This window comes from Aegilops tauschii, chromosome 5, assembly GCF_002575655.3.
Source record: "Aegilops tauschii subsp. strangulata cultivar AL8/78 chromosome 5, Aet v6.0, whole genome shotgun sequence".
NCBI lineage: Eukaryota > Viridiplantae > Streptophyta > Magnoliopsida > Poales > Poaceae > Aegilops > Aegilops tauschii.
Genome location: NC_053039.3, coordinates 460,251,448 through 460,262,616, shown reverse-complemented (window position 1 = coordinate 460,262,616; position 11,169 = coordinate 460,251,448). Strand labels below are relative to the sequence as shown.

The following is an 11,169-nucleotide window of genomic DNA, read 5'->3' as shown; positions in this document are numbered from 1 at the left end:
CAGTGTAGAGCACTGTGAAGGAATACCATTTTTATTTATCCAAATGGTACGAAATTTTTGCAGTGCCTTCATATGCCCAAATTATCAATGTCCTCCAAATTTTAGATCAATCCATTCATTCATTTGAGTTCACCATCAACATTCATATTTCTGTCCAGTGTGGTACTTTGCAAAGCAAGTGACACCTAGGCTCCTCCATTTGAGCTGCAAATTTTCCAAGACAGTGTCCTTAGTAGATGACCATGCTCGGCCAAAACTCAGGCCCATTGGCCATGTGCACTTTCCCCACCACTAATCAAACACTTGGCTACTAATAAATGTTTGAGCTTAGTTCAGTCTAATCATGAGATTATTCTATTGCCTCCTTCTTCCTAACAACTACCGGGGGAGTGCTCAACCCACTAGACATGCCTAGGCCGCCCAGAACGCGTGGCAACGCCACGATCACACAGTGACCATGCAGCGGGCATGCGAGTTTTACGTGCTCTAGAGTCGGGGCCCTCGGCCACCGTCCAAACCACAACGTATCGCCACCAAACCATGTATTTTTGATTAGATAGATACTTATGTACCTAGAAATGTTTGAGCTTCCTGCTGAATCGACGGAAATTTGTCTTTTTCACGAGAGTTGGATCAAAGCTTTTGACACCCAACCGTTTGGTCAATTGTGCATTAAATATGTCCTAGTATTTTAGAAAATTAATTTGTTACAATTTTGCAACAAATATATGGTAGGTCCTTCACAGAAAAAACTCATTTTGGTCACTCAAAAAATGGAAAATGAAATTTCCGTCCAAAGAAAATGAATACTTCCTTAGGCAACATTGTTTGCCATCCCAAGATGCACCTTTGTGCACAACATTAGATCATTTGAACAAACTATGCCATCAATGTGGCCATAAGATTGATCATTTGGCGTGAAAGCCATGAATCTTCACACATGATAGCTCATTTCTGAGGACACTTTTTTAAAGAATTGTTGTATTACAAGTTTATTATTTTTCTTGGTAACTTGGTCACATATACTGACACAATGCGAAGGTTTTCCAAAAAAAATCATGACCGTTTCAAAATGCGGTCAAAACGGCGGGCATGACCGTTCCTAGCTAGTGGTTAAATCTTGGAAAACTTTTGATGTTTCTCTGATTAAATAGATACTTATGTACCTATAATGATTTTTGGAAAAAAATAAAGAGTAAACTATAAGGCAGCTGCAGTTCAAACTTGACCCGCTTCCTACTAAATCGGCGGAATTTTGTCTTTTTCACGAGAGGTGGATCAAAACTTCTGACACCCAACCATTTGGTCAGTTATGCATTAAATATGGCCTAATATTTTAGAAAATTGAATTGGTTCAATTTTGCAACAAAGATTTGGTAGGTACTTCACAAAAAAACTCATTTTGGGCACCCGAAAATGGATAATGATTTTTTAATCCAAAGAAAATGAAAACTTCCCTAAGCAACATTTTTGTCATTCCAAGATGCACCCTTGCGCAAAATATGAGATCATTTCATATTATGCCATGAATGCTACCATAACATTGATCGTTTGGCTTGAAAAAGCGAGTAAATTGTACAGAAGTACCATAATTGGGGCATTGGAAGCAGATTGGTACCAAGTTTGGTAATTTTTACGTGTCAGTACCAAGTCTGGGGCTAGACGTTACAAAAAGGTCTAAATCGCGTATAAACGCGTATTGACAGTGTATCTGACCGGTGGGGCCCGCATGTCAGCTACCGATGTGGCATTCTTTTTGCAGAAAGACCCTTGCTTCGCCGGCGCTACTGTACATCGTCTCCACCCGAGCAATGCCCACCACGCGTGCCCAGCCAAGCGCACTAGCGCGCACAAATCGGAGCGGGGGGAGGTGGGGGGGAGAGAAAAATTCCCGGAAGCTCCCGCGGCCCGGAGCTGATCAGATCCCTCGCCGGAGGAATGGCGGCGGTGGCCGCGCCCGCGGCCGAGGCGCAGGCGCAGGCGGAGGAGCCCTCTCCTCCCCGCCCGCCGCCCCTCGAGAAGTGCGCCGCGCCGACGGACGCCGAGGAGGGGGAGGAGCGGCCGGAGGCGAAGCGGCGGCGCGCGCGCGTGGCCGCGCTCGAGAAGGTCCCCAGCGCGGCGGCGGCGGCTGCGGCCGCCGCGGCGGCGAGCGAGGAGGAGGAGGACGACGGGTTCTCGTTCCTCGCGCGGAGCTTCTCCGGGGTGGAGACGACGCCCAAGTTCGGGTCCTTCAACCCCGCCGCCGCCAAGTTCGTGGCCTTCCACCTGGCGTCCCCGCCGCCCCTGGTCGACCCGGCGGAGGAGTCCCCGCCGGTGGCGGTGGGTGGGGACGGGGAGGAGAAGGGCAAGGACGGCAATTCACACTAGCGCGGGCAGCAGAGGGGCGAGGAGATGAGGCGCCGCGCCGCCGAGTGGAAGGAGCGGCGGTTACGGGAGGCGACGGAGCTCGGGCTCGAGGGGCTCCTCCCCTCGATCTCGATCGGGCGCCGCCGTGCGTGGAGACGATGAACAGTAGCACCGACGAAGCAAGGGGCTTTCTGCAAAAAGAATGCCACATCGGTAGCTGACATGCGGGCCCCACCGGTCAGATACACTGTCAATACGCGTTTATACGCGATTTAGACCTTTTTGTAACGTCTAGCCCCAGACTTGGTACTGACACGTAAAAATTACCAAACTTGGTACCAATCTGCTTCCAATGCCCCAATTGTGGTACTTCTGTGCAATTTACTCAGAAAAAGCCATTGATCTTCACACATGATAGCTTGTTTCTGAGAACAATTTTTAAAAGTAATTACCGTATTACAAGTTTATTATTTTTCCTGATAACTTTATCACATATAATGACACAATGCAAAGGTTTTCTATTTTTTTTCTTTTTTTTCATACCCGTTTCAAAATGGCGAGCATGACCGTTCCTAGCTAGTTGTTGAAGCTTGGAAAACTTTTGGTGTTTATGTGTAAATAGATACTTATGTACCTAAAAATGATTTTTGGGAAAAATAAAGAGCAAACTATAAAGGCAGCTGCAGTTCAAATTTGACCTGCTTCTAGCTGAATCGGCGGAAATTTGTCTTTTTCACGAGAGGTGGATCAGTACTTTTAACACCCAACCATTTGGTCAGTTGTACATTAAATATAGCCTAATATTTTAGAAAATTGATTTGGTCCAATTTTCCAACAAATATATGGTAGGTCCTTCACAAAAAAACTCATTTTGGGCACTCGAAAAATGGAAAATGGATTTTCGTCCAAAGAAAATGAAAACTTCCTTAGGCAACATTGATTCCATTCCAAGATACACCCTTGTGCACAATATTAGATCATTTGAACAAACTATGCCATGAATGTGGCCATAAGATTGACCATTTGACTTGAAAGCCATGAATCTTCACACATGATAGCTCATTTGTTAGAACAGTTTTTTAAATTAATTGCGGTATTACAAGTTTATTACTTTTACTTGTAACTTGGTCACATATAATGACACAATTTGATTGTTTTCCAACTTTTTTATTTTTTCTGAATTTTTCATGCCCATTTCAAAATACGGTCAAAACGGCGAGCATGACCGTTCCTAGCTAGTGTTTAAATAGATACTTATGTACCTAGAAATGGTTTTTGGAAAAAATAAAGAGCAAACTATGAGGCAGCTGTAGTTCAAACCTGACCCACTTCCAACTGAATTGGCAGACATTCGTCTTTTTCACGAGAGGTGGATCAACGCTTTTGACACCCAACCATTTTGTCAATTGTACATTAAATATGGCCTAATATTTTAGAAAATTGATCTGGTCCAATTTTGCCACAAATATATGTTAGGTCCTTCACAAAAAAACTCATTTTGGTCACTCGAAAAATGGAAAATGAAATTTCCGTGCAAAGAAAATGAAAACTCCCTTTAGCAACATTTTTGATATTCCAAGATGCACACTTATGCAAAATGTGGGATCATTTGGACAAACTTTGCCATGAATTTTGACATCACATTGGCCATTTGCCTTATAAGAGAAACACAAGGAAGAAAACTAACACACAAGCTTAATTCTGATTGGTGGAATCACTTGTACCTTGGATCAATGACATGGCAAACATCAGTCCATCCATCCATCTAACCCACGGCAGCAAACCCCCCTCTCTCTCGTGAACCCCACCCAACCCCTCGTGCCCTCCTCTCTCTTGCGCGAACCCTAGCGCTGCACCCCTCCCTTGCCGCCGCCACCTCCGGCGCCTGATCCTGGTAATCTCAGGCGGGAATCCTGCTGTCCTCCTCTGACCCCCATGGCTGTCGATCCTTCCCCGGCCACCGCTTTGTACTGTACGAGCCAGATCGAGCTGACGAGGTCAGTCCGCGGCCAGATCCGCCATGGCCACAGCGGGCCTTCCGGATCCGCGCCGTCGTCGAGATGGATCCGCGCCTCGTCGCGCGGCGTCGTCTGCCTCCACGGCTGCGCCACGGGCTTCTACAACGTCGCCTAGTCCAGCGTCGGCGCACGAGGACGCGCCTTCTGGCGCACCACCATCGGCCACATCCTCTGCTACACACCGGAGACGGGCTGCGTTGACCTCATCCCCGCCCCCCAGGAGTTCGAGGACTGCAAGGACTGGGAGATCGGCGAGATGGAGGGCAACTTCAGTGTCGCATGCGTCGATCGGCGAGATGGAGATCGGCTGCACCACGGTGGCGATGGGCCAATGCTGCTGGACTGGGCGTGTAGGTGGCGGATCATGCTCGGGGTGGCCAAGGGCCTGGCATACCTGCGCGAGGAGTGTATGTCGCAGCCTATCTCTGCTTCTCCTTGAGTTCAGAGTTGTGGCATGGCATGCTTGATTTTCTTGTGGACTTGTGTCACAAAAAAGCAGTGTTTTCAGTTATCATTTTTTTAAGTTAGCACATGCAACACGAGTGCTGGCAAAGCAACGGAGGGAGACGTGTCATTTGGTGCTAGGGACACTGATATAGGCCGTTTGTGCCCGAGAGCAACATAAAATTGTGAAGACAACTCAGTCCTAACTTTTTTAATTGAAAAGCAACCAGCGTTGCATTCCATGCGAGAAGAGACTTCATTCCTACCAGTGCATACAGTTATTAGCCAGTTCTTAGAAATTGGTCATCATCCAGCATTCGGCATGAATGATGAGCTATATTAAAAACAATGGCAAAAATTTGGTCACTATCCAATATATCAAGAGTCAAGTAATTATGAAAAAAAGGGCATATGGAGAATGGATTCAAATATGTGCATATAAATTTTCAAACTAAGCACGGTCATTTAGGACTGTGAAAAAATCACAAAATAATGAAGCTACCATATAAATTACTCCCTCCATCTCAATTTATAAGTCTTGCACATGTATGAAAGATCGTGGATGTCGCCTAGAGGGGGGGTGAATAGGCGCTTTAAAATAATTACGGTTGAGGCTTGAACAAATGCGGAATAAACCTAGCGGTTAATTTGTCAAGCACAAAACCAACAACAACTAGGCTCACCTATGTGCACCAACAACTTATGCTAAGCAAGAAAAAATACTTAGGTGATAGCAAGATATATGACAAGAAACAATATGGCTATCACGAAGTAAAGTGCATAAGTAAAGGGCTCGGATAAGAGATAACCGAGGCACGCGGAGACGACGATGTATCCCGAAGTTCACACCCTTGCGGATGCTAATCTCCGTTTGGAGCGGTGTGGAGGCACAATGCTCCCCAAGAAGCCACTAGGGCCACCGTAATCTCCTCACGCCCTCGCACAATGCAAGATGCCGTGATTCCACTAAGGGACCCTTGAGGGCGGTCACCGAACCCATACAAATGGCAACCCTTGGGGGCGGTCACCGAACCCGTACACTTTGGCAACCCTTGGGGGGCGGTCACCGGAACCCGTCAAATTGCTTGGGGCGATCTCCACAACCTAATTGGAGACCCCGACGCTTGCCCGGAGCTTTACACCACAATGATTGAGCTCCGAACACCACCAACCGTCTAGGGCGCCCAAGCACCCAAGAGGAACAAGCTCAAGGGTACCAAGCACCCAAGAGTAATAAGCTTCTCAACTTGTAACTTCCACGTATCACCGTGGAGAACTCAAACCGATGCACCAAATGCAATGGCAAGGGCACACGGAGTGCCCAAGTCCTTCTCTCTCAAATCCCACCGAAGCAACTAATGCTAGGGAGGAAAATGAGAGGAACAACAAGAAGGAGAACACCAAGAACTCCAAGATCTAGATCCAAGGGGTTCCCCTCACATAGAGGAGAAAGTGATTGGTGGAAATGTGGATCTAGATCTCCTCTCTCTTTTCCCTCAAAAACTAGCAAGAATCCATGGAGGGATTGAGAGTTAGCAAGCTCGAAGAAGGTCAACAATGGGGGAAGAACACAAGCTCAAAGGATAAGGTTCATTGGGGAAGAAGACCCCCTTTTATAGGAGGGGGAAAATCCAACCGTTATGCTCACAGCCCGCACCGAGCGGTACTACCGCTCCTACGAGCGGTACTACCGCTAGGGCGGCAGAAGTCCAATGAAACAACACTTCAAACGGGCAACAGGGCGGTACTACTGCAGGAGCGGTACTACCGCCTGCCCTTGCGGAACTACTGCGCGACCACGGAAGTAAAAATAACTGCCGCGCCTACAACCGCTGGAGCTAGCTACGAGAAAAAGGCGGCACGGTACTACCGCTCACAGGGAGCGGTACTACCACGCAAGGGCGGATGTAAAAAAAATTACATCCGCGCCTACTACCGCACGCAATCAGTGACAGGATGCGAGGCAGCGGCACTACCGCTCACCAGGAGCGGTACTACCGCGCAGGACGCGGAAGTAAAAAATTACTTCCGCGCCTACTTCCGTGTGCGCCAGCGTTCTGGGCTAGAGGCAGCGGTACTACCGCTCACAGGAGCGGTACTACCGCTGGCCCCTGCGGTACTACCGCTCCCTTGAGCAGTACTACCGCACGCCACAGAGGCTTTAGCACTTGGATGCCTTCAAAACGCAGCTAAAGACAACAGATGGATCCAATAAAACCAGAACTGCCATAACTTCTGCAAATAAGCTCCGAATTGAGCAAACTCAAGCTTGTTGGATACAAGACAATGAGTGGCATCAAAACAGCGAAGAACCGGCATAGCCTCCAACATCGAAAACATCATAGAAGATGCAAGTGAACTCCGTTTTCGATGAACTCGAGCTTGTCAACAAGATGACCAAAAGCTCCAAAACTCACAAAGAGAAGCAAACAAGAACCAAGAAAGATGATGCAAGGATGCAATGGTTTGAGCTCTCTATGAATGATATGATCAAGCTACTCATCGAGAGCCCCCCTTGATAGTACGGCAATCGATCCTATAACCCGGTCTCCCAACTACCACCATGAGACCGGTAAAATAGAAAACCTATCAAGGGAAAACCTTTGCCTTGCACATGGTCCACTTAAGCTAGATGAAGACGATCTTGACTCCGTCAAGTTGGACCACCTTTCTTGATTGCGTTGGCTCGATGAAGACTAGTTGATTGCTCCCCCATACTCCACTATGGGTGAGCCACTCTTCCGCACATCTTCGCAAGTCCATTGTCACCACAATGGACGACAAGCTTCAAGCATTTGATCTCTTCGTGATGCTTCCTTGAACTTGCACACCGCAACCTAACCCCACAAAGAACTCTCACGAAGATCATGGGTTAGTACACAAAGCGTAATTGACAATGCTTACCATACCATGGGATCGCTTGATCCCTCTCGGTACATCTTCTACGCTTTGTGTGTTGATCAACTTGATTCACTCTTTTACTTAGTCTTGATTAACCTCTCACAAGACCAATATTTAGGTAATTCCTTGAATAACACCTTGGTCATCACAAACTCTCCTTGAAACCAACAAATGTACTCCAAGAAAAGCCTATGGACAAAACCTTGAAATATAACTCAAGCCAACCATTAGTCCATAGAGATTGTCATCAATTACCAAAACCAAACATGGGGGCACCACATGTTCTTTCACTATCTGTTTCAACCATTGAAATATATTGATAGTGTAATCAATCTCTTGTCATGCCATCTTCCGAAGTGACCAGTAAAAGTGTAGCTCATCTCTACATCAGTTGTTGAGCACTCACATGTGTATGTTTAATACATCTTGGAGACAATTCTCTAATTGTAGTTCAACAATTTTTTTCCTCAATCATTACAACTTGTTGTTTTGAGAAGTCACTTTGTTCTACAAGTCTTCAGAAAAGTCTGATGCTTGTTGGGGTTGTAACTTGTTCCGTGCGCTAAAATTGTTTGACAGGAGTAGTTACTGAAATTGTTCCTTCATTGATTGGAAATTAACTTCAGTAGCTAACTAAACTAATGCTCTTCTCTTTACCTCTAACAAACTTGCTCATTCATTTTACAGTTAGTGATGATTGCCGCTATTCCTAACATCATCGGCTGGCTTTAAAGTATGGCAGTACACTTTTCAAAGGCTTAATTAGTTCCCCATTTGCTGCTTCTGATCCTGACACTTGCTGGCGTTTTTTACATGACATGTCTTTTTTGTATATGTGACGGTTGCTTGAAGAATTTAGTGTTGGTGTCATATCCTGCACGGTTGGTATAAGCACACATTGTGCATGCTTATTTTTACTTGTTCACTCCTCATTCTTGTTACCCCACCTAACAACCATAGCCATTAAACCGAATTTAAACTTAATTTCTACTGTGTGCTTGCAGTAACACAAAGATGTGCACATGCTATTATTGGCGAAGAGCTCTGATTTTAAATGAAGATAAGGTGTGTGTCTCTTCTCTCGTGCCTAATTTAGCCTGTGAGTATACAGAAACAAGATTAATGCAATGAAGGCAAGGGGAAGGGTCAAACTGTGGCCAAACTGTTGATGAATTAAGAAATTCCATAAGGTTTGGGTTTCTAAATTTAGTTACTCCGATTCATTTAAATTTAGATTACCACTGCATCTAAAATAACTAGTTGTGCATAGTGTCAAAATATTCATGTGATCTCAAACCTGTGGCCAAACTGTTGTACATTATGTTTTCAGTAAGGAGCTCAAGTTCTTAACACAAACTTGCTTATATTTCGTTTTCAGTAAGGATCCCAAGTTCTCAATGATGACAACATTTGGTTTTTAGTTAGTCTAAAATTATTGCAGAGCTTTCTGATGATCATTGTCACCGACTCTAAATTTATGTTCAACACTTGAAGTAATTATGCAACGTTTGAAAAGTTTGGGACTGGTCTTCTAGCGCTAAGTTTTGAACACTAACTTTAATTTATGTTCCTGCAGGAAATGGACCGATTCCTTTGAAATTCCTATGTCGGAAATAGTCCCTTACTCCACTCAGGTAACTCTATAATCTGTCTCGCTTCTAGGTTTCCAGCACTCGAATCTTTCGTTAGGAGAGTTTTAAGTTGTTGGTGTATTCTCAACCATTGAACGATTTTAGTCATCCTCTCCACCGGAGTAACAATGCTCAGAACAACTCTTGTCTAGTCTCCAGCATAATAAATCATGTTCTTCCATGTTCCCAAAAATACTTGTACTCCATGTTTCCAGAAAATAGCAGCAGCACACATGTCCAAAAATACTGGAATAAATTAGCAGTGGAGCATTGCTTGATTTATATACTTGATGACCAGAACTCGTTCAAGAGCTCTTTAGTCCTTCCAAAACAAGGTCTTGATGTCCCGCTTACAGAAAAATGTTCATATATGTTCCTGCATGGTGCGTGTATGCATGTTGGATGGTCACGTTCTAGTGTACTAGCTAGCTAGTAAGCTTGTTTTGCTACGGATGATTGAATGTCATCTTAGTTTGTACCTCATCTAGCTCACCGCCTAAAATTGCCACTATTTGGTTAGTGCTTCCCTTCTTGGTTGGCTAAACATATCTGTTTGTTTTATTTGGAGCATTAGACGCTCTCCATCGATGACCGGGACCCCTTGCCTAATTTCATTCATCGTCTCCACAATATATTCATTTTACTGCCTACTACATCTCCACTTAGATACTTATAATGCTACTGTCCAGATTTTGTTCAGTTGGACTGACTATATATCTCTTGTTAAAATTGTGGCCTTGATCTTTTGTTTAAAGCTGAGACATCATGCATAACTAGTTCTTCCTTTTCAGTCTAAACATGAGACATGTTTTATTTTATATTCAGATCTATGACCGATGGTCACACTATTGTTTTGTTGTGCTTGATAAACTTGAGACCTCTTTCTATTCTCCTTCTTGTTCTTTAGGTCACACTACTGTTTTGCTGTGCTTGATAAACCTGAGACTTCTTTCTATTGTAATATTGAAGTCGTTTGGTTCTGGCCTCAGCAGCAATACAGTAATGTTGGTGGCCTTTATGTTCACTCTTTTACAGGAGCTCGAGGCCTAATTTTTTTGGAGTGTGAAGCCGTGAAGCCAAGTACGAAGTAGTGAAGCCCTACTTAGCAAAGAGTATTTTGGTTCTGTAGTAGAATGTAAATTGTAATATTGTAACGGATTGCAAAGACTACTGGAGTGTTATTTGATGAATTATATTTGTTCTATCCTATTTGAAATAGTGATTATGTATGTTGAAAATATGTGAAATGGAAACTTGACTAGTGGGACCCACTTATGAATATAATCTGAGCAATTTTGAAATTTCTGCAATATTGAAATTTCTCACATCTGGGGCTGATGTATGGCATTATGACTAGTGGGGCCAGCTCAAAAATAGAAAATCAATTGATTGTAAGAAGGCCAAGGCCCAAAAATAAAGAAGCTGAAATATTGGGCTTGGCCCATGTAGCCCACAGGAATTGACTTGAAAGAAAGCTCGAATTGTTGGGCTTGGCCCATCTAGAACGTCGAATTGGACCGGTCCGATTCTAATCAACGCCCAATTCAATTGGTCGCAATTTTGCCATGTCAGATTGCCATGTCAGATCCGACATGGCCTGGGCAGACAACCAGCGACCAAAACAATTGGTCGTAGGATCAACAACCTTTTGTTTTGTTTGTTGCCGTCAACGACCTTATCACAAAGAAGGTCATTAAGTTTCATTAAAGATGGTCATCTTTTGACCAACTATTTTTTGTCACAAAAAGGTTGCAAATGAAAAACAATTACCATTCAGCGACCAATAGTAATGGTCACAAGTTGACATATTTCTTGTAGTGTAATTATGC

General features: G+C 44.5%; 1 protein-coding gene across 1 annotated transcript; it reads left to right on the top strand.

The window, feature by feature from the left end:
• The first annotated feature begins 1,897 nt into the window (after positions 1-1,897).
• LOC109746695 (uncharacterized) lies at positions 1,898-2,378 on the top strand. Its single transcript, XM_073498680.1, has one exon. The coding sequence runs from the start codon at positions 1,939-1,941 to the stop codon at positions 2,365-2,367; it is 429 nt and encodes a 142-aa protein (XP_073354781.1). The 5' UTR covers positions 1,898-1,938; the 3' UTR covers positions 2,368-2,378.
• Positions 2,379-11,169: the final 8,791 nt, after the last annotated feature.